General features: G+C 37.3%; 1 protein-coding gene across 1 annotated transcript in view; it reads right to left on the bottom strand.

The window, feature by feature from the left end:
* Window positions 1–25,372, bottom strand: part of camk1da (calcium/calmodulin-dependent protein kinase 1Da) — an 82,978-nt gene that overhangs the window by 16,876 nt on the left and 40,730 nt on the right. Inside the window, exons 3-5 of the mRNA XM_088072670.1 lie at window positions 23,166–23,240; window positions 7,460–7,598; window positions 7,078–7,204 (exon numbers count right to left, since the gene is read on the bottom strand). Of these exons, the coding sequence (XP_087928796.1) occupies window positions 7,078–7,204; window positions 7,460–7,598; window positions 23,166–23,240 (341 nt within the window). The remainder of the gene's footprint in view (window positions 1–7,077; window positions 7,205–7,459; window positions 7,599–23,165; window positions 23,241–25,372) is intronic.

Here is a 25,372-nt window from a genome sequence, read left to right on the forward strand (position 1 = left end):
GAAACAGGTTTTGCGCTGACTGAGTCCTATAAACTGTGTGCCATAAAATACCATGGCATTGTGATACCGCCCAAGCCTATTCACTATGTAAGCAGTCCTTCATTGTGAATGACAAGACATAGTTAATTCCAAAACCAACACCTTCCCAACATCAAAAGTTATAAATAAATCTCATCTATTTGCATTTAATACAACATAAATATCCAGCTACATGTAGATTTATGTAAGACTTTATGGTGTAATGAGTGAATGTTCTGTGTGTGTGTGTGTGTGTGTGTGTGTGTGTGTGTGTGTGTGTGTGTGTGTGTGTGTGTGTGTGAGTGTGCAAGTGAGAGGCACACTATGTTTATGGTCGTTTGCATCCATAACAAATGCACATTTTACACTGTGAGCATCTATTTTAATACAATACAGCCATACTTTGGTTAGCATGTAAAACATTTCTGATGTTGCTTGCAGGGAAATGTGGGGAATCTTCTTTGATCCCCCTAAAAAGCAATTATTGATAGGTGGAACATTCCAACTTTTGGTTTAGACTCATGCATTACTGTGAACTTGCATCAGTAATGAACAGACCTGAAATTTGTGTAAATATACTGAAATTATCTTTCAGTGACACATTTAAAAGTAGTTTCACAGTGTTGCTGAACATTCCAGCTTTTCAGTTGGAGAGCTCCATGGGCCCAGTGAGGCGACTCTGTCAACGGAAATTCTTCGTAAGTGTATGCACATGCATGTACTCATGCTCATCGTTCAGATCTGGTTTTAATTTGGTGCGTGCCAGGGTTATTTATTCCTGAGCTATATTTAGACACTCACTGTCTGAAGTGGAAATGCCCTGCGGCCAAGCGAGCCTCTGCAGGAGGGTGCGGAGGCATGGGGTCAGGGCTGAAGCCCAAAATGAGCTTGGATGGTTGGATGGATGAGAGAAAAAGGTAAGGAGAGAATTATAAAGGAGAGAGAAAGGGGAGAAAATGATGCTAAGATTTGACAATTTAAAGCCAAATCCTGGCTCCTGGGATGTTTTTTTTTTTTTTATTTTGCGAGTAAGCATATGTCGCCACCTGTACATATCTAACCAATGGTCTGCAGTTGTATCAAATTTATAGGTTTTAAAATAAAAAATAAAAAAACTACAAACAGCTATGTGCAGCTGATACAGCTAAAACTACAAAAAAAATATCAAACCGTGCCACAACATGAATTTCAGCTGGGTCTAGTAAAGCTGGCCAAATAAAGGTGCTACAAAATCAATTTCAAGTCCAACATTAAAATTAAAACTGTTCATTTCTTCATTTCTACATCAGTATGTCTGAATTTCTGTGACAGATTTGTTTATTTGTTTATGTGAGAGTTTGAACGCTGTTTGTCAGAACAACCAGTCTGTTGGTGTTCCAACATAGTAGAGTGTGTACTTTCAACACTGAACATCTGTCTCTTACAGCAACACACAAACACACACACACACACACACACACACACACACACACACACACACACACACACACAAACACAAACACACACACCAGCTAAGTTTAGCTCCATGTTGACTCAACAGGAGGTGGGTGGGGTCTGTCAGAGAGTGATTTGCACAATTGGTGAGATGGGTGTGAATGTGTGAGGTACACACAGATTGACTATTTAACACACACACACACACACACACACACACACACACACACACACAAACACACACACAACACACGCAAACAGAGATAAAGCAGGAAACATAAAAGGAGTCAGATGGAAACGTTTGCTCTTTGAAATGTTCATGTGTTATGTTGGATCGATGGCTACAGAATCTAAAGGAAGCTTGTGATGTCATGGCACAGAAGCCATTAACCTGGAGTTTTGACATCATCAGTTTACGTCGTTCAGTTCAGAACGGATGTGAATGCGCTGTTTAAATGTAAACTTATGTTAGATGGTAAATGCATATAACAAGAAATATTGAGTCACCAGCAAAATAAACCCCTTAACAGGCATTGCAAATACACAGTAGACATTTTTTTCATGATCAGATTGCTTCACTAAAAACTTGACAAAATCCAATTTAATTTTAAATAAATGATTATATACAATGCATTTTGTTATTTTGATGATACTGTAATTCTATTTTATTTTTTGACACTGAACTTCCTATTTGTTTTTTTATACCATATATTATTACTGTTTTTGATGCTCGATGTGTTTGTTTATTTATTGAGTGAATTGTATTTTCAGATTTTTATTATATAATATTGCAAATTTTTTGTAACTATAAATACTTCAAAGATTTTTTCCACTGGATTTATCTTTATTTACATCTGTTTATTTTTTCTTATTTATTATCAGATATTTATTATATGATATTGTTTTTTACCCCAGAATTCTATTATATTACACTCACTTTTGCACTTTTTAAAACATTTTAAACAAGGAAAATGTTTGTTTTGTTCTGAATAAATGGATGCATTTTGTTAACATACTCTATGGTCTATAATGTCATACCATTTGTTGAAATAGCATTTCTTAGTGTGACTGTTCCAAAAGTCTCATTTCAAATGATACATTTGATTTATCTTGTAAACCAGATGCTCCCAAAATTCACAGACGACGCTGATGAAAAATCTGTTTTGTAATTATGAAAATGAAATTATTTGCCACTTATACGATGAATGCCAGTATTATTGATTTGTTTATTATTGATTGTTTTCACCAAAACCTAAATCTTACAGGGTCGCAGTGAACACATCATGAGAACTTGACTTTCACTTAGTGCTCATTTTAACCGAATGGAGCTTGAAGGTATCATTAAGTGACTCAGTTTAACCTCCGTCAGTCTTCGTCACCGGCTGTTGATACATTGCAGTTGATTTTCGGCTAATGGCTGGATGGAAACAGGTCCTCCGACGTCCACTATGTAACCGTCCATGATGACTGATGTGTTTGTTTGTGTCTTTGCCACCCACCCACCCGCTTGGTTCTCTGGTCTCCACAGAGTCAGCCTGGAGCAGTCTCAGTCAGTTTCGCGCTTGCGCTGCGGGCTCGGACACTTCTGGCTTGTCCGAGCCCTACGCGAAACAGCTGGCCCGCAACATGTAGCATGAAGCAAGGCGCTGCCAGCGGCTGGGCCCCGGGCATCAGAGCAGTCCAGCAACACTCCCTCCAGAGACTGGAGGGAACGATGATCTGAACGCAGACCAGGGGTTCTATTCATAAACTCTCTGAAACAGATGGTGACATCATTCGTCATGTCACAAGGCATAATCCCTGCCATACAGCCTTGACTGATGACATCATTTGTGATGTCATGGCACATAAGTCTTGCCCATTAACCTGGACTGGTGACATCATTCATGATGTCACGGCACATAAGTCTTGCCCATTAACCTGGACTGGTGACATCATTTGTGATGTCATGGCACATAAGTCTTGCCCATTAACCTGGACTGGAGGTTTTAGATTTTGTTATTATAATCACACTGTAATTGTATTCAGTTCTATTTTTTCATACTGAACTTACTATTTGTTTTTTTATACCATATATTATTATTGTTTTTGATACTCAGTACTTAAATGATTTTTTTTTATAGGTTTTTTGTTTGGTTGTTCATTTGCTTACTTTATTGAGTGAATTGTATTTTCAGATTTTTATTGTATAATATTGCAAATTTTTTGTAATACGTCAGATTTTTTCCACTGGATTTAATTTGATTTGCATCTCCTTATTTTTTCTTATTTATTGTTAGATGTTTATTATATGATGTTACTTTTTTACCCCAGAATTCTATTATATTACACTCACTTTTGCACTTTTAAAAAACATTTTAAACAAGGAAAATGTTTGTTTTGTTCTGAATAAATGGATGCATTTTGTTAACATACTCTATGGTCTATAATGTCATACCATTTGTTGAAATAGCATTTCTTAGTGTAACTGTTCCAAAAGTCTCATTTCAAATGATACATTTGATTTATCTTGTAAACCAGATGCTCCCAAAATTCACAGACGACGCTGATGAAAAATCTGTTTTGTAATTATGAAAATGAAATTATTTGCCACTTATACGATGAATGCCAGTATTATTGATTTGTTTATTATTGATTGTTTTCGCCAAAACCTAAATCTTACAGGGTCGCAGTGAACACATCATGAGAACTTGACTTTCACTTAGTGCTCATTTTAACCGAATGGAGCTTGAAGGTATCATTAAGTGACTCAGTTTAACCTCCGTCAGTCTTCGTCACCGGCTGTTGATACATTGCAGTTGATTTTCGGCTAATGGCTGGATGGAAACAGGTCCTCCGACGTCCACTATGTAACCGTCCATGATGACTGATGTGTTTGTTTGTGTCTTTGCCACCCACCCACCCGCTTGGTTCTCTGGTCCCCACAGAGTCAGCCTGGAGCAGTCTCAGTCAGTTTCGCGCTTGCGCTGCGGGCTCGGACACTTCTGGCTTGTCCGAGCCCTACGCGAAACAGCTGGCCCGCAACATGTAGCATGAAGCAAGGCGCTGCCAGCGGCTGGGCCCCGGGCATCAGAGCAGTCCAGCAACACTCCCTCCAGAGACTGGAGGGAACGATGATCTGAACGCAGACCAGGGGTTCTATTCATAAACTCTCTGAAACAGATGGTGACATCATTCGTCATGTCACAAGGCATAATCCCTGCCATACAACCTTGACTGGTGACATCATTTGTGATGTCATGGCACATAAGTCTTGCCCATTAACCTGGACTGGTGACATCATTCGTGATGTCATGGCACATAAGTCTTGCCCATTAACCTGGACTGGTGACATCATTTGTGATGTCACGGCACATAAATCTTGCCCATTAACCTGGACTGGAGGTTTTAGATTTTGTTATTATAATCACACTGTAATTGTATTCAGTTCTATTTTTTCATACTGAACTTACTATTTGTTTTTTTATACCATATATTATTATTGTTTTTGATACTCAGTACTTAAATGAATTTATTTTATTTTTTATTTTTTGTTTGGTTGTTCATTTGTTTACTTTATTGAGTGAATTGTGTTTTTTGATTTTCATTATATTATATTGCAATTTTTTTGTAATTCCTCACAAATTTTTTTGACTGGATTTATTTTTATTTGCACCTACTTATTTTTTCTTATTTATTATTAGATGTATATTATATGATGTTACTTTTAACCCCAGAATTCTATTATATTACAACCACTTTTGCTCTTTTTAAACACATTATACAAAGAAAATGTTGTTTTTTTTCTGAATAAATGGATGCATTTTGTTAACATACTCTATGGTCTCTTATATCGTATAATTTTTTGAAACAGCATTTCTTACTGTGACTGTTAAAGGGTTTGAGAAGTCTCATTTCAAATGATACATTTGATTCATCTTGTAAACCAGATGCTCCCAAAATTCACAGACGACGCTGATGAAAAATCTGTTTTGTAATAATGAAAATGAAATTATTTGCCACTTATACGATGAATGCCAGTATTATTGATTTGTTTATTATTGATAGTTTTCACCAAAACCTAAATCTTACAGGGTCGCATTGAACACATCACGGAACTTGACTTTCACTTAGTGCTCATTTTAACCGAATGGAGCTTGAAGGTATCATTAAGTGACTCAGTTTAACCTCCGTCAGTCTTCGTCACCAGCTGTTGATACATTGCAGTTGATTTTTGGCTAATGGCTGGATGGAAACAGGTCCTCCGACGTCCACTATGTAACCGTCCATGATGACTGATGTGTTTGTTTGTGTCTTTGCCACCCACCCACCCGCTTGGTTCTCTGGTCTCCACAGAGTCAGCCTGGAGCAGTCTCAGTCAGTTTCGCGCTTGCGCTGCGGGCTCGGACACTTCTGGCTTGTCCGAGCCCTACGCGAAACAGCTGGCCTGCAACATGTAGCATGAAGCAAGGCGCTGCCAGCGGCTGGGCCCCGGGCATCAGAGCAGTCCAGCAACACTCCCTCCAGAGACTGGAGGGAACGATGATCTGAACGCAGACCAGGGGTTCTATTCATAAACTCTCTGAAACAGATGGTGACATCATTCGTCATGTCACAAGGCATAATCCCTGCCATACAGCCTTGACTGATGACATCATTCATGATGTCACGGCACATAAGTCTTACCCATTAACCTGGACTGGTGACATCATTCATGATGTCATGGCACATAAGTCTTGCCCATTAACCTGGACTGGTGACATCATTCATGATGTCATGGCACATAAGTCTTGCCCATTAACCTGGACTGGTGACATCATTCATGATGTCATGGCACATAAGTCTTGCCCATTAACCTGGACTGGAGGTTTTAGATTTTGTTATTATAATCACACTGTAATTGTATTCAGTTCTATTTTTTCATACTGAACTTATTATTTGTTTTTTTATACCATATATTATTATTGTTTTTGATACTCAATACTTAAATGATTTTTCTTTATAGGTTTTTTGTTTGGTTGTTCATTTGCTTACTTTATTGAGTGAATTGTATTTTCAGATTTTTATTATATAATATTGCAAATTTTTTGTAATACGTCAGATTTTTCCCACTGGATTTAATTTTATTTGCATCTACTTATTTTTTCTTATTGATTGTTAGATGTTTATTATATGATGTTACTTTTCACCCCAGAATTCTATTATATTACACTCACTTTTGCACTTTTTTAAAAATATATCAAACAAGGAAAATGTTTGTTTTGTTCTGAATAAATGGATGCATTTTGTTAACATACTCTATGGTCTATAATGTCGTATCATTTTTTGAAATAGCATTTCTTAGTGTGACTGTTCCAGAAGTCTCATTTTGATACATTTGATTTATCTTGTAAACCAGATGCTCTCAAAATTCACAGATGACACTGACGAAAAATCTGTTTTGTAAGTATGAAAATGAAATTATTTTCCATCATCATCATCATCCGTGATGTCACGGCACATACGCCCTGTCCAATAACCTGGACTGGTGACATGTCACTCATATACAATTGGACTTCTTTTTGTAAGCAGGCACTTCTGCATCAGCTTCACTTATCAGAGACTTCAACCAACTATACAGTTTATAGAGAAGAATGTCTGACTTACCCACATATCCCGGCGTGCCGCAGGCGGTGGACATGACGTCACCACTGCCCTCCATCTTGGAAAGACCGAAGTCGCTGATCATAATCTTTGACTCGTCTTGTGGATTAAAATACAGCAAGTTCTCTGGCTGGAGGAAGAAACAGAGAAAGAGGGAGAGAATCAAGTGTTTTTATTTCAGTTATGTGGTTTTCTTAACTTTGTGGTCACTTTGTTCAGTTATTTGTTAAAAATTGGGTCTCATATAAAGGAAAAATGATGATTATTAATATAAATACAACTTAAGAGGACAGTGACAGACACAGCCCTCGTTTATGAGGGTTGCTGTGAACTACAGCCCTTATTGCCGTCACTGCTGCTACTACTCCTGTGTGTGTTAGAGTACCTTGAGGTCTCGGTGTACGATGCCCATCTTGTGCAGGTAGTTCACAGCATCCAGGACTTGTCGGATCAGCGTGCTCGCATCCTTCTCCGTGTAGAAACCTTTTTCCACGATACGGTCAAACAGCTCACCACCGGACACCCTGCAGAATGGGAAAGAGTGTGCGTGTGTGTCAGTATATGTTTGTTCAAAACACACTCTGCCAGGCACACATAAACACATGGCAGTAAGCGGTTAAAGGCTGGGGGGGTTGCTTGGTCAAGATTTCTGGTAATTTATGAGCTATAGATGTTTCCAGCCAAGAGTGTGTGCAAGCTGTGAGCCATGTGCTACCACACTCACACACACTTTTACACACAAAACACTCATATACCCTGCAGCATTTACCATTATTTGTAACATGTTATTTTTCAAAGTGTGATAAAAGTCGGAAACTGCGTTTTCTTTTTTCCCTGGAAAGTGTTTCCTTTCATCCGTCATACTGATGCCCCACGGGATTTTATTATTTCAAACACATTCCTGTCCTTTTTTGTACACTTCCCAAATTTCAAGGAGATTCCTTGATTATTCCTGGATCAATTCAAAGTCTGTTTTTAAGGTTAGAATAGCAGCAGAAAAAGCTTTAAATAACTACTTTGTCCCATAAATGATCATTTATATATCAGTTACTCATCCTTTGTCACACTGAATTTGACAGGAAAACTTTGCTTTTGTTGCAAGCCTCCAGTATAGAATCCAAAGTATATTCTTGATAAATTGAAGTCAAGGGGGTCCGTGTTTAACAGCAGCAAAACTATGTCAAAACATCCATTTACCAACTCTCCAACTCATGCAGTTTAATCCAAATCTCACTCATCCAGTTGAATGCTCGGTACTTCCCAAACAGACAGCCTCTCTGATTTTCAAGGTCAGACTCCATCGACAAAAATGCTTATTTTAGATCGCCGAACACAAGAGTTGCTGGTCTAACATTGTCTCCATCTGAATGAAAACTAACCTTTTAAAGACCAAAGTCACACAAATATACAAATTAACTAACTGATGGAGGCAGTGGTAGAGAGTTATTCTATGTTCACTGAGGTCAAATGACTGTTTTTTTTTGTCACTGGAGTCTGGCTTTGACGAGGGTGCGGATGAAGTTTCACTATCTGTTTCTTCAGTTTACCATCTAAAAGGGCTGTGGGTTCGGGAAGTACCAAGCACATGCCTGGATAAATGAGACTTGGATAAAGAAGATTTGGATTATACTGCACGACTTGTGCGAGCGTTTGTTAACTGATGTTGAGATCTAGTTTTGTTGTTACTGCAATACCTCAAGATTTTCTCCAATTTTTGGATTCTTCATTCACAGAGCAGGCACGCAAGGCGTTTATTTTTAAAAATTTGATGAAACATGGGATAAGTAATTTGTACAAAAATGATAGTTTGGGGGGGGTTGGGTATTACTTGAGTAAAAGATGGCAGTGGACAATGAAAAAGAGCTGACACATATAGGAGTGAATGATTTGCATCTCTGTACACCATAAAGATGAAATTTTAAGTTTTCAGTGCAAAAAATCTGTCAGAAATCCAGATCTCAACACACATGAAATGGATTTGGAAATGGATTAAATCCAACTATCATCACAGCAGCGCAGCTCTGAGAAAAATCACAACAAAAACAACATTAGTATTTTTTGCTCAATTTTTAAAGTAGATTAAAAAAGCGAGTCAAAGCTTCGGCCACGGTTGTTAAAATATCCTCACATAGTTGCAGTGCAGCTCGGTGCAAGCAGATTCAATTAAACCTGTCAACGCCGGTGAAAAACAAAAGAAAGAAACCAGCATATGATAACACTTAAAGTTCACCTTAAAGTCTTCCCTCTGGCAGATTCTTTCAATGTTTAGTTTGATGTTTTATGACTCCAGACCACATGAAATGACTTGTTCAGGTGTAAATACAGTATGTACAGAAGGGGAACTGAATCATCAAGTGCTGCAGAGACATAGCTCCCCCTGCTGGAGGTTAACCTCTTTTTCACAATATCATCTAATCTAATCTAATGATTGTCTGAATCTATTTTTAATACAAACTTTGGCAAAAAGTGCCAATACAACTGAGCATCATTTAAGGGGTAACTGTAGCAACACAACAGTAGCAGTAATTGTAATATGACCTGTAATAATAATGGTAGTAATAGTGGTAGTCCTAAAAGTAATAATAGTAGCCCTAAACCACAATTTTAGTATTGCGTATGTACTGCATGTTTGTACTTCAAACTTAAAAGCATAAAAAAGGACACCCCTAATCCAGGCACACAAACACTAACATACACTGGTGGCCACAACTGTGCACAAGACACTACAAACATAAGAATGCACAAAGGCAAACACATGCACACAAACACGCAGTTGCATGGCATATCTGTGGGGCGTCGTCACAGCGACGGATCAGATTAGAGCCTGTGGAAGTTAAACTCTAATGAAGTTCTGGGAAAAAAAAAAAGAGATCAGAATTAATTGCTAATCCTCTCTCTCTTCAAAGAGGGCAGCGACTTGTTCAGTTTCAGAGGCAGTCATGTCTGGGAATGACAAGAAAGGACTACACACACACACACACACACACACACACACACACACACACACACACACACACACACACACACACACACACACGGCAAAAGGGAGATCAGCCACCAGGCTGCATGGTTGCATAAGCGTTTGCGTAAGGAGACCATGGCAATCAGACAGGAGCACCCACACAAGAACACATGGACACACACACACGCACACACATACAGATGCAAGGGCAGGACCACATACACATACAAAGAGAAAAACATTAAAAGCAAGCACACACACACACACACACACACACACACACACACACACACACACACACAAAGAAAAGCATGGAAAACACAAGGATACACTCACAAGGTCACACACAAACACGCTCACACACATCAAAGGCAAACACACACAGTACACATTAACACACTGTCACACACACACACACACACACACACACACACACACACACACACACACACACACACACACACACACACACAGCCAGTAAAATAAAGCTGAGGGATTGTCAAATGGTCTTAGATCGGCTTTTCGTTTGATACACAATAAAAAAAAAAAATCTTTAAACATCCAGTAATAAGAAGGTCAAAGGTCACAGCACCCTGACATGTCATTAATGTCGCAGGCTGTGCCAAAAATCCCTTACTACTCACTGTACTGCACTGTATTTACTGACATGTTTTTTTTACCCGTCAGTATTCTGAGTGTAAAGTGTGTACTTTATATAGTGCCTTCGCAAACTTCTGGTACATTCAGACTCTGATAACAATCCCACAATGCAGTGTGTCTTGTTTCATCGATGAGAAAATGATGCCACTCTGCACGTGTCATTCATGATGCAAAAAAAAGGGCTAGGCAATATTGCCGGAAAATAAATAAATCTAGATATTTTTGACCAAATACCTCAATATGGATATTGTAACAATATTGCCTATTAGTGCTTTCACAAAACATTTATGCGGTAATGTTTTTGATAACTAATCACCAGTAATGTGGATATAATGACTAAGTGGGTAATGGCAAAAAAAATGAAGTAACTTAAAAATGTAATGCAGCTTTTAAAACCAAGAAAAGACAACACCAACCATATTGAGATACCAATAATCTACACTGATATTGGCTGCATTATTATAAATATCCCCGACCCTAGTGCAGAATAATGAGGATTATAAGTGTCCAATATCTCAATTTACTGTTCACTCTGGAGTGAACTGCTGCCTGTTACCTAGAGAGTAATGAACAGGTGACAGAGGGAGTGATTGTGGACTCAGCTCCACAGGGTTCCAACACATTTTCAAGGACAGAATTTAAAAAGACTTAAGGACCACCCATTATTTTTCCTTAGCTCACCCATCCAGCGTCTTTCAAACATGTGAGATTCAAACACTACCTAAACATAATAAACATAATTCCAACATCCCCAGTGATGTGTTCCAGGACTGTGTAGTTTTAGACATATTTAAAGAACACCTGAAAAAACAACTTTTTCAATTTTCTATTAAAATAGACAAATCTATTTTTATAATAGAATATATAAATGTTTTTAAAGAAAAATGCCTTTCAAACCTGGGCTTTTCTTTAAAAAACACATTTTTAGAAAAGAAAAATATAGAAAATTCCTTTTTTTAAAACACAAAACATTTTCTATATAAATTGCCAAAAATTTTTCAGAAAAAGAAATTTTTTTTTAGTGTTTCACCACAAAAATGTGAAGGAAAAAAAAGGAAAAAAAAAGTGGTAATGTAATTTATTTCATTTATTACAAATTTCTGTTTTCCTTTAATTTTCCAGGCCTGTGTGATGTGAAATAGGTTTTCCATGACTGTGGGAACTCTGGCTCCAGTCTACATGCAGTCAAGGATGCACATGTTACCAGGGTCCTACTGCTCTAGACATTTTTTTGCATTTAGAAAAAACTAAATAACAACAAAATAAATTCATGTGGGACACTACCAAGTTTTTGTTTTTCTTCTACAGCATGAGACCTTTAAATCTCTGCACTGACCTTTAAAGTCTCTCCACACCAACTGTCTGTCCTCACAGGTGTTTTCACTTATTGATGCTGATTAAAGCTCCTCAGAGCTGTGTGGGCGTGTACAGTCTGTGCTTTCAGTAGGTGGGCTCTTAATCTGACCGGGACAGTGCCCCTTTGTGCTGGTCAGGTGTGTTTTCAACTCAGCGCAGATTTTGACACATTTGGAACAAAACACACCAGAATGCTGTGTAGGGGCATAACGATGCTGATTGGATATATTGATTCGATGATCAATGATGCAATTAGATCGATGCAAAGTGAAAACATTGATTCATGTCATCATCTTTGACTGGCCTTTATTTTGAAGTTCTGTGTCACAAAGACTGACAGGTAATGGCAAGAGAAAAACAATGAGGATAATGCACTTTACTCTGGAATGGATCAGCAGTGCGGAAATATTTTGGATTTCGAAAAAAAATAAGGGTCGACAGAGAGAGCAAATGTCATATCTAAACAATGACATTAACGGTTTAACGACAATATACCTGCCTGGATGGGCATCTAACTATGCGATCATTTTATTTAAGTGTCCCACTAGGTCACCACAGTGTGACACTGAACCAACATGCACAATACCAGGACCTTTAAACTGAAGCAGCTAAATGGAATTCAGCCACCATTAATAATATTATTTACACCTGTCCTTTTTCTTCAGTCACAATGTCTTTGATCAAAAAGGTCTAAACTCTTCAACCTGATTAGCCAGAATAATTACAAACACCTGTGTAGGTGTGCCAGGGCTTTAAATTATCGTGCACATTAAGAGACAACTACATTACAAATGTGAAGTTATCTTCAGATGCTTGCTTAAAGCACAAATGTGTTTCTGGGGTTGCATTCATCTCAGTTTTCCGACTATTGACGGATGACTTCTAGATATTAATATTTCCCCTCTCCCGTTTTACCATCCCTACATCTATCTCTCCCCCGTCAGCTCATCTGTTTAGAGGCATGCAGCTGAATCGCTCTCTCGAGGCGATGGTTGTGCATCATGGCTGACAGCAAGCCTTAGTCTCAAGCACGTGCGTGCGTGCGTGTGTGTGTGTGTGTGTGTGTGTGTGTGTGTGTGTGTGTGTGTGTGAGAAACATGCTGGCAGAGATAAAGAGCCATTACAGTCTTTGGGACCTGACTACCTCATCACAATGGCCCTACTGTTTTTAAGGCTGCACTTGCACCTCTGGTGTCCTTGCTGTGATCCCGTCAGTGTTGGTTTCATGAACACTTCATTCAGATGAAGGCATTGCAGTGTAAACTGTCATGTAAACACTCTAATCACACTAATTTTTTATCACTTGATTTGTGTAAACACAACCTGATTGACACAGCCAGGCATTTATCAAGTAATAGATCGATAATTAGATCTTATTTAGGCATTTGTTTTTTGAATTTGCGAATGCACCCACTACAATAATGGACACCAAATCAATCTCTACAGCTTTTTATATTGTAGAATTATCATGAATCGCCTGTTAACTATATCACATTCTTCCACGCATACATTTTCATCTGTCGGGTCACAGCGGCAGCAGGCTGAGCAAGGTCGTCCCTCTCCCTACAAACGTTTTCCAGCTCATCCTGGGGGATCCCGAGGCGCTCCCAGACCACATGAGATATATAATCCCTGCAGCGTGTTCTGACTCTACCCCAGGGTCTCCTACCAGGTGGGCGTGCACAGAATTTCTCTAACAGGCGGTGCCAATAGGAATGTGCTTGAACCACCTCACCTTGCTACTTTGTGGATGTTTGAGCTCCTCACCCTATCTCTGAGGTTGAGCCCAGCCACCTTACAGAGGAAACTCACTTCAGCTGCTTGTATCCGCGGTCTTATTCTTTCAGTGAGGGTCGGAAGCAGCTAACCTGACTTTGATAGAGATAAAACGAAAAACGCTGGGCTTATTTCCATAAAAACAGGTACTAAAAAACAAGAAAACTAAATTCAAGTAGAAAATTGAAAGAAAAGGGCTCATCACTAACTCAAAAGTGGTCGCAAGGCTGGCAACCAGCCATCAGCTTTAGGTTGACAAAACTTAAATATGGTTGCCATTTTCAGTCACCTTATATTTGAGTGATGAATCTGCTATGCGCTATTGCAGCTTCATCACAGTAACTGAACAAAATTCTTTGTAGTTTGTATTTTATCTGATACAGAATCTTAAGTGTTATCAGTTAACGTGTCCACCTTTAGTTCCTGCAATACAAAATACCAGCTGATGCCAGTGCATTAGTAAAAGCTTCAACATGTGTGCAGTGTTGTCTGACTCTAACAGCAACATTAAAATATCTATAATTTAAAAAATGTTATCTTTTTTTATTTCTGTGTACACTTTTTGCTGTTCCCTATTTTTAATTTGTTAAAAAATTTAGTTACAAATCAATCCAAGTGGTTACCAATGGCAACCTGGCACCCATTAATGTTGAGCTGTAGTTAAAAAAAGACCAGAAAATTACATTAAATCACAATTATATTAAATCAAATTTACTTAGCGTCGTTAGCATTGTAGCCAATCTAATGGTGAACACATATTCTCTGAGACATTACAAAAAATTGAGGGCTGGGTGATATGACTAAAATCCATGATAATATTGATACTTATCCCCATATACAATATGGCAAATGTATGCCAAATTACACTTGGGTTTTTAGACATTTTATCAAAATTGGTCTTCAGTTCACTGCACTGATGTCAAATGCATTGAGCTGTGTTAAACTCTTATGAGTTGCACTGTAAGAGGCTCTGAAAAATATAAAAGAAAACATTGTATCAAGTGAGAAATATGATCAGATTGTCGTTATACGATTTCATCAAAAATCGATACATGCTAAAAGTAGTGAATAACTGCCTTGCTGTACCAGTTTGTGTGTTTAAGAGCTTGATTTCTTGCCTTTATTGCTGCTTTAGGTTTCTTATGAATGCATGAAAACAAAAGGAAAAGCAAAAAAATCCAAAACTCATCAAAAACTATATTCTAAGGATTAAAATTATACCACACGTCTACTTATTTGCAATGTACCCTGCCTGTTTACTGAAAGCCTCATCATATATCATCATATGCTGCATACTTCTTGTGGATTGCTTAGAGGCCACTTTCTTTCTACACAACGTGTTTTTTTCTTTGACTAATATGCAATTCACAATACAAACAGCATCAATATAAAGCCCATGTTGCACTACGTTGCATCGATTTCCATAGCAGCACGGACTGATTGCCTCCCTGCGGTCAAGGTTACGTAAGAAAAGCTGTGATGAACGGGAGCGAAGAAGGCTCTGTCAGACTGCATCGATCCCCCACACCGCAATTACACAGAAAATATTCAAAAATCCTTGGTCCTAAATGAAATTCCTGACATCTCTATAAATGCACATAATTACAAAAAATGAGGTGACTTATTACAGTAGTGATTGGTACAGACTTATGCAACGCACTGCTTAAATTTCTGCTTCGTGTTTGCTGAAGCACTGGTGACAGTTTGCAGTCACTAGTTACTGCAACACGGACACGAGTGCTCTCTGTTTCATGATGAAGCTTCTGTGTGCAGCATGAAGAAGAACTGCCTGCAGCACTGAGGCCAGATGAAAAGGAAGAATGAACTACTTTTTTTCTGGTGCCTTTACACTTAGTTTATATATTTTAACATATTTTTTACAGTCAAGAAAGTCTTTCTCTGATTCTCTGAACATAAGAAATGCAGAATCTTAAAACAGTCCTGTAAAAACAGTCAAACAGAATTAGAAGTGGCAGAGCAAAAATGTGAATTATAACCTTCACAAAGGTACTCTCAAAGGTGCTTTTAAATGATCCAAAAGCTTGTCTAAATAAGTAAAAAAAATCACAAACATATAAACAAGTAATGGTTTAATAAGAGCTGCATTAGGGTGAAGCTAAAAAAGTTAAAAAAAAATCAGACTTCTTATGCATTTAATCACCTAATAAGGCTGTGATGCAAAACACATTCACAAATTGTTGTCTATTCACACATTCAGACAAAACTATGGACTCTTCCAGCCAGCTAATAAATGTAAGTCTCATATGCACTCTCAGTTCTTCCAATTGTGAAATTGTAGACCGATACTGAAGTTTAAAATAATAATTTGGTGGATAGCTGATAGCCGATAACAATGTTTTGTTCTCTTCTGTTTTTATCCTGTTTATTTTGTCGCTGTTGCCATTTATGCCACATTCCTTTGTACTCAGGGAAAAAAATGACCGCCAACTCAGAAAAGTGCAATGGAATGGCCTTTCACGTTGGGACTGTTTAAAGGCTAGCCAAACAAACATGAGTTTCCTGCAGGCATCCATGTTTTCTGCACAGGAACGCATTTAGATTAAAAGTCGGACAAATCAGCACAGGTATTATCAATTACGACTCCCGGCTTGCAATGGAACGCAGCATTTATCCCCCTTTTGTGCATGAAACAAAGACATCGCTTATCAATTTTGATTGCTGTGAAAATATTAACAAACTTCTCCTTCAAATAACTGTATTTTTTCAAGTCTCTTACCAAAACCTACATTTTACAAGATTAAATTTGAACACATCATGATAGCGTCAGAAGTTAACTAAACAGTGCTCATTGTTACTGAAAAGAGTATGCACACATCAAACCTCTGTTTTTTTTTAGCAAACACCTAATGTTATCTTGCTCCCCTCCTGCTGATTTCAGCATTGTTTGAGACAGGTGCTTTTGGAAATACTCCAGTCCAAGTGCTGGGGTTCAGTCTGGCACAAACTGGGCCGCGTTGTTGGAATGTACCGTTTAAATGATCCAGAGCACCGCGCTCTCAGAACAGCAGAGCGTACTCTGGGCACTCTGTCGAGGGAAGACGGAGCAGCGGAGCACTGAGCAAAAGTGAATTTGTGACATATATAACTTTGTTAATTGAAGTAGAGACTGAACAACTCTCATTTTAGTGTGAAGATATACAAGCACCCCCAATGAAGCATTAACGGTGAAAAAATACTGCGTCCCCTGATGTGTCGATGAGTTTCCTGTGTCCCTTCATCCAGAGGGTGTCTCGGGTAGATCTATGTTCATCCCAAATATATTTTCTATATTCCCTTGAATGCTGTTAGCCTTGAGCCCTGCTTTTTGCAGACAGGCCAATCGCAGTCAGTTCTGATGTTTGGCTGATAAGTTGGAGCATCCCTTCATGGAAGACAAAAAAAGTACTTTGCATAAGCTAGTTCATTGTTAATGGCCAGTCTCAAAAATATTTGCTCTGTATTGTTTTGCAAATATATACAATTGCATTATCATCACGTATAATATCATCATAGAATCATATACAAAGCAGTGAGTGTACAGTATGGATGTAACTTAATTATTGCTAAAATTCACTATCAGCTTCACTCTGGTGCATTTCTTTAAAGTGTTTGATAGAGACAAACATCACCTTGTCTTTAACATGAGTTACTGTTGATATGCAGCCCAAATGCAGCTACTTTACATTTGATTTTTTGAGACACTTTAAAATTCTAATATCAATAATGCCATCTGCTGAAATTCTCAAGGCCTCCTTGAATTGTTATCACCCAGGCGTTACCTCTGACACGGTAACTACGGTAACTGATCTATATTGCATGAATAGATGGTAACTGAAAAAAAAAAAAAAAGTAAAATTGCAAGTGAGCAGAAGAAGACAAGAGGTGATGGCAATGGAAATGAAGTGTGAGAGGAGAGGAAAGGAGACACTGAAGTGAAAGAAGCACAGAGCAGATGGTGTGAGAGAGAGGAGGGAGTACAGGAGGACGAAGGAGCAGAGGTCGTGTCTTTCCTGTTACTGTCTCTGTCACACTTTTTTAAGAATTAAAACGATCTTCTGCTCTGAAAGCAATTGCTTCAATTTATCCAAGTGACTGGTATAAAAAAAACACTGTGAAAGCAGTGAAACGAATCAGCAGTTTGTACAGCTGAAACCTCCTGGGATGATGATTTATTGACTCTGCTACACGGTATAGAAGAAATAAGTACATAACCAGCAGGATTTGTAATAAACTGAATTGCTGCCCAGAGACAGAAGGTGCAGCAGTGATAGCAAGTAACATTTTTTGTAAAGCTGCCACCTAAAGTGATGAGATCCCATTTTTTAATCCTGGATAAAATGGAAAAATTCTGCAGCCGTAATTTTGGTTGCAATCACTTTTGTGTGTTGGTAGTGCTCGGTGTAAAATTATTTAACATTAAAGTTAAGAGTGAGCAGGAACATTGGTAAAAGAAGTATTCAGATCCTTTACTTAAGTGAAAGTACTAATATCACACTGTACAAATACCCTTTTACAAGTTAATGTCCTGCATTTAAAATTTTACTAAAGTAAAAGTAAGTAAGGATATATTAAGGAAAATGTACTTAAAAGTATTAAAAGCAAAGGTACCTAATGCAGAAAAAAAGAGAACACCCCAGAAAATAAAAAATTTAAAAAAATCAAGAAACTGGAAATTATTAGAAATACTGGAAAGTAAACATCCCCAAAAACCTCAAAATTATTTGAAAATAAAAAAAAAAACCCAAAGGCCGAAATTCATTTAAAAGAAAAAAAATCCAGAACCTCAAAATTCTTTAAAAAAAAAAAAAGGAAAATAAAAACACAGACACATCTTAAAATAATTTAAAAAAATGTTTATCAAAATAGTTGGCAGTTAATTTTCTGTTAATTCACTGATTGATTGACTAATGAAGTAATAATTACAGCTATACTTGAAAACTGTTTGATAATTTAATCTGTAACAAAGCATCACATTTTATAAACTCTTCTTATGTTTTTTATGCAAAAATCTAAATTTGTAAGGCAACTAAAGCGTTCAGACAAATGTAGGGAATTAAAAAGTACAATGTTTCCCTCTGAAATATAGTGGAACACATGAAAAGTGATATGAAAAGAAAATACTTAAACAAAGTACCTAAAATGTGTGCTTAAGTACAGAATTTAAATTAATGTAATTAGTTACATCCCACCATTCCCTCTCACAGTGGTAAACCTAACAGGTGGTGGCAGGCGGCCAGGAAACTCAGTTCACTGGTTTATTCATGACAACAGGAAACTCCATCAAAAGGTTTATACTGAAGGTAAACAGCTTAATCAGAGTAAAACCTTCGGCTGCAGTCTGGCCAACAGAGGGATTTCATGTGATGTAACACAGCAGACGTGTTGGGGGACCTTCAGCTCTGTGAAAGACTGAATGTGTTTCTTTCATTTACCGTTTGACTGTCTGAAAATAACTGAAAAATAAGCAACTTTGGATGGAAGAAATAACGCATTCTTCCTCACAAATGACAAGTTGAATTAATGAGAACTTAACTGCTATAATGGAACTAAATGATTCTACACCCACCAACTGTATCACTGCATGTAAGCATACGAGCGAGGGCTGTCCCAAATACCATTTTCTGGACTCTGGATATTCGCCATTAATTAAGAGCGAATTATTGGAGCTTGGGGGTTGCTTCCTGTGCTGCAGGAAACGGCTCCACTCAGGTGCCTAAGTTGAAAACCGAAGACCCACCCAAGTAATGAATACCAGAATATCCCAAAATTTGGCTGGAGTTTTGTATACTTGAACATTTATAACATATATATAATAAGATTTTCTGAAAACTAATCTCGGGTTAGAAATAAAAGTAACGAACATAAACAGAAATACAGTTGGAAAAGAAATGAATTTTTAAAAAAGAAGAAGAAAACAAGAAACAAATCCAGACCTAAGCAATTAATCACAAAAGCTGTAGAGCTTTGCGGACGATCGGGGAGAATTTTTCTGTTTGTTATATGATATGGGTCCACATACAGAGGGGAACAATGGGCTTCCTAGACCACCTTTCCAGATGAGGGTTGTGGGACACAGGTATATTATTTGTCTTTTCTTTTTTGTTTTGTATATTTATCTATTTATTTATTCCCATAGTATTACTATTACTTTAGTATTATTATTATTATTATTACTGTCTTTTTTAAAATTTTCTTTATGATTGAATATATATAATTTTTATGTTGTCGTACGGTATGTATGATTTTCTTAAACTACTAAATAAAGAATATAAAAAATAAATAAATAAATAATATCCAAAAATTTGGGTCCAGTCCAACTGCAAGCACAGCTATCACCACTGAGCTGACGTGACAGCTCAGCCAATAAGGACAGTATTAATGTTTACATCTCACCATGTCACTGTTAGCAGGTGTAATTTTTTAAATCACGATGACTCGCAGAATTTCCATAGTTAATCGCAGTTAATGATGACACCAGTAATAATACTAATAAATAATTATCTTACAAATAAAGAAGCCCCTAACTTTGAAAGAGAATAGTTCCCACATGAAACTGCTCACAACAGTGTCTGTGGATTATCATTACTTCAGGAAAGAGACATTGTTGTTGAGTTTTTCAAATATACATTTTTTTTTTGGTGCTTTGAGCACCACAAGCCGAGTGCAATCTAGACATTGGAGAGAAGGCAACATCTCCGCCGCTGATATCTCCAACACTGATCACCTCACAACAAAAAAAACTGGACTGATAAATAGCACGACAGATAAATGTGCCTTTTTGATTTTTGGTTGAACTGTCCCTTTAAATATAAATGAACAGGGAAATAGTATCCCTAATGCCTTAAGCCTTACACGTACAGCAAAAACACTGCAGTTTTCTTTAGATGGATGCCTTTAGCCTGGACTGAAAATGTCAGTGCTGCTGAACATAAATATCATTAAATATCAGTGATGTCAGTTAAAGCTTCCATTATCAGATGAGGCCTGACGTAACTACTGTATGCCACAGTAACCTATTTAGAGACAAATCTTATTAACCTATCACTGAGAATGTTACTACTGTACAGCCACACCACAACAATGTGTTTCAACTACAGGAAATCTCTGCTTCTAACACTTTGTCACCGACACCAGCATGTTTGCCAGTTTTCCTCCACAGTCGTTACTATTAATTTGTGATACACTGTGAGCCTAAAGTTCCTGTGGTTTGTCTATGAAAACATATAATGCTCTGTTTGCTACAAACCTTTGACAAGCTTAAAGCCTACCAGTCCATTATCATAAATGCAGTGCATTGTAGACAAAAACGTGTAAATTCTGATTCAGGTTTAACCTTTTGAAACCTCAGCAAACTGATTTGATTTCTTTCAAAAACATGAGGAGAAGGTGACAAGTAACTAAACAAGACATGGTCCAAAAATCAAGGATCGGTCAAAAGTTACAAGAAGATTGTCTGAAAAAAAAAAGACCTAAAAATGCTCTGGAAAAATATATACTCATTTTGAACATTTATTATATTTTTCCAGGAACATTATTTTAAATATATCTTTTATTATAATTACAGATAGAGTTTTTTGGACATTTTTTCTCTTTTTTTCGGGGGGGGATTCATATTAATATTACTAGTCCTTGCCTTATTTTTTAACTAATTTTTAAGTAATTTTTTTTGTCAACTCTACATAATTCCTTGCAGTTTGTGGGACATTTCTTACCAGGTTAGTCAGTCCCTTTTTCCTCCATGTTTTCAAAAGAAATCAATACAATTTGCCGAGGTTTCCAAGGCTCAAGAGTTTATTCCATGAAGTACAACTAAAAACGTTAAGGCTTTACGGTATCACAAGACAAAACTCATCCCTGTATTTTGACCAGAGTTGGTGTAGAAGGACCCATGTATTGTAGGCGAACAGATAATTTGCAAACGTCAGATCGTAAACATAACCACTGTTGTGTAATCGGCAGCCGTGACTTTCTCCTGAACTTGACTGAAATGTTTCCAGTACAAGTGCCTAACTTCCAGCCCTTACGTAAGCAGCAGCAACCTTGCAGAGGAGGTTAGTAGGGCACCCATGGGTGAACCCCGGGCCATCCTGCTTCCTTCCACAGCTGACCATCAAAGCAGAGATGTTGCTGATGTAATCCAGGCCTTATAGCCGCGTGGTGTGTTTGTATGTGTGTGGGAGGACGGGTGGGCTTTCTTTTGTGTTAGTGTGTGAGCTGTTGTTGTCTCAGTAGAGCTGGAATATAAGTGTGTGTGTGTGTGTGTGTGTGGTGATAGGTGGGTGGGCAGAAGAATAAAATTAAAAGTGTGAAAAAGACAGAGATGGAATTTTATGAATCCCTGGCTTATAAATATATATATATATGTATATATATATATATATTTAAATAAATAACACAAATAAACATTGCAGTTTTTACAAACTGCTCTGTAAGCTATCTATCAACTATCAAAATGAGAATCAAATCAGAAAATTGTACTCTGCATCGACAGAGAAATTGCTCTTATGGTCTTATATTTTCTCTGAAAAGATCTCTTTTATTTCTATTTTGAAAAATCAAACATAACAAAAAAATAAAACAATAAACACACATGATAAATTGAGAGTTTCTGTTTTTGTCTATATTTCATATAAAAACTAAAAATCTGTCAGGACAACAATCAAACACTTCCAACAGCATAAACTTTTACTCGACTCTTATACGGTACACGCTTTAACAATGCTGTATCCTACATTTCCCATAATGCCATTGATTAGCATCTTTGCATTAGCCCAGGTGTCTAAAAGTCAAATTACCTGGTCACAGGCCGCGTTTTTCTCTCCTGTGAGGGAACACTTGGTGAAAAGTTGAAAGCTGAGTCATACCGCTCTGCATGTTTAATAGAGAAATGTCTGAAACCACAACTTTCTCCTTATAAATAAGTCAGGAAACAGACACATTTAACTCCACAAAAAACCTTCACCTTCCAGTGGAACTGGCTTTTAGGTTCAGAAAGAGACCTTTTTGTGCTCCACAGTTAATCAAAGCTGCTGCAGAGCTTAAATATTACAAATTATGTAAATACATTATTATTATAAGTTCATACTTGTATTTATGGTTTCCACTAGAATATGTTTACTTGCTTTAATGTTAAAAAAAACCCCAACTTTTATTTTCCTCCATACTGTCTGTGCTAGACCGCAGGGACACAGGGTCCGTTTTCTCTCATACTGATACACATACACACACACACACACACACACACACACACACACACACACACACACACACACACACACACACACCAATCTTCCAAAAGCACAGAGCAACAAAAAAAGAACATAAAACTTCAACTCACAGCTGCATGATCAGGTAGAGATGGTCAGGACTCTCATAGATGTCCTCCAGTGCCACAATGTTCTCATGCTTGATCCTGCAAAGACAAACCGTCAGTAGAGTGTTTATTTCAACACATCTTACATCATTCAATAACCCATTAACAGAAATAAATGACATTCAATCCTAATTCATTTTCTGCGAAATAATAAACATAACTGTAACTGATAATCCACACTGACACTGTAGCAGTGTTAAGTTAGGGTGCCCTATAACACAAATTTCAGTATCCACACAGCTAAAGGTCCATTTAAAAGCTTGTTTGGAGCTTTTGAACATATTACATGATCTTCATCTGCAGAAAGGTTGTCCAGTATGGAGATGTGGATGCTCAAATTTCCCAGTTGACAGTAAACACCATCTGCTGATGAAGATCAAATGATGTGACTGAAAGCTACTAAATGGATTATAAGGGGAGTTTATTGTGTCTGGAGGCCCAGTGACATCTGAAGAAGAGGTGTGGTTGAAAGCACTGTGAAAAATAGGAAGTAAAATGTAAATGTACCTTGAATTGAGATGTTTTTGCTAGGACATCAAGAATGGACTTTAACACTACATTACTACAACATTTTCTTTTTGCTCCTCGGCGTAAAACCTCGAGGGATTTGAGCCAACAATCTTATGATCGCAGTGGGCCATTTTGCCTAAAACCCATTTTCATCTTCCCCTCACCGCTCTGCTCATTTCTGTCAGCTCTTCTCCATGGTTACAGCTCTGTGATGAGGGTGTTTCCATCCTTATATGCGTGTGTGTGTATGTGTGTGCGTGCGCGTGTGTAGGTGTACATTCGTTATTCTAACACCTCATACCTTGTAGAAACACGATTGATTTTGTGTGTGGGTGTGTGGGTTAATCATCTTTTTCATTGTGAACAGAGGTAATTCCCCCTGGTCTCTCTCTCTCTCTCTCTCTCTTTCTCTCTCTCTCTCTCTCTCTCACACACACACACACACACACACACACACACACACACACACAAAGAGGAATGCACAGCAGCAGGTGCGCATGTGAGCATCTAACACTTATTAGAGCGCGTGCGACCTCTGCGATGGCAAGCAGGCAATGAACCGCAGAGCTGAGACGTGACTCTTTCACACACACTCACACACACACACACACACACACACACACACACACACACACACACACACACACACACACACATATACACAGGCACACAGGTTGAAAAGGGATAATGTGTGTGTATTTAAGCCCTGCTGGAGATAATGAGGAGAGTGTAATGGAAGAGGAGAGCCAGGATGCATTCAGAAAAACACTCTCATACATCATGGGCTTTATGATTCAGCTAGTTGCTGTCATTCATGGATTTCTCCTGCATGTGTCCTCTATTACTGCTGTGCAGATGGATCTGTTCTGCACTGACAGATTGTTTATTTATCTTTTTAAATAAATCATATAATGTTAGCTCTGATCTGAGCTGAAATAAGTTGATTTATTGTTTAGTAAGCATTTAATTATTAAGTCATTTATCAAGTAAAATTGACAAACATTCTCTGATTTCAGCTTCACAATTGTGAGCATTTGCTGCTTACCAAACTATTAACCCTTTTAAACTTGGATAGACATCAGTTTTCTTGTGCTGTTGTTCAGATGCATTTCGGTATTTAAACCTGATTTCTTTCAAAAACTATTGGAGAAAAAGGAATCAGCAACTTGGCCTGATCTGTCCCACAAATTGCTAAAAGATTTGTGAAAGGTGACAAGAAAAAGACATGATAATTAGCTTTAAAAAGTAAGACAGAATCATTAGAAAATTATCTTATAACAATGGAAAAAAAATAAAACAAACTAACAAACAAACGAACAATATATATATATATAATTATTATTATTCTGTTTTTATTGATGATTTAGATATAGAGATAACAGAAAAAACCCTTTTATAATAATAATAATAATAACAACAACAAGAATTGTTATTATTATCATCATTATTAATTCTGTTTTTAAAATTAGGTTACGTAAAAACCCTTAATAATAATAATAATAATAATAATAATATTATTATTATTATTATTATTATTATTTATTATATATATTATACATTATTTTTATTTAATTTATTTAATTTTGTGTTCTTTCAATTTTTTTTCTTTTTTTGTGCTAATTTCAGGTAATTTCTTCTTCATTTTTTCTAATTTCTTGCAA

The sequence above is a fragment of the Plectropomus leopardus genome, chromosome 22, assembly GCF_026936395.1.
Source record: "Plectropomus leopardus strain MGB_pleo_1.0 chromosome 22, ASM2693639v1, whole genome shotgun sequence".
Taxonomy (NCBI): domain Eukaryota; kingdom Metazoa; phylum Chordata; class Actinopteri; order Perciformes; family Serranidae; genus Plectropomus; species Plectropomus leopardus.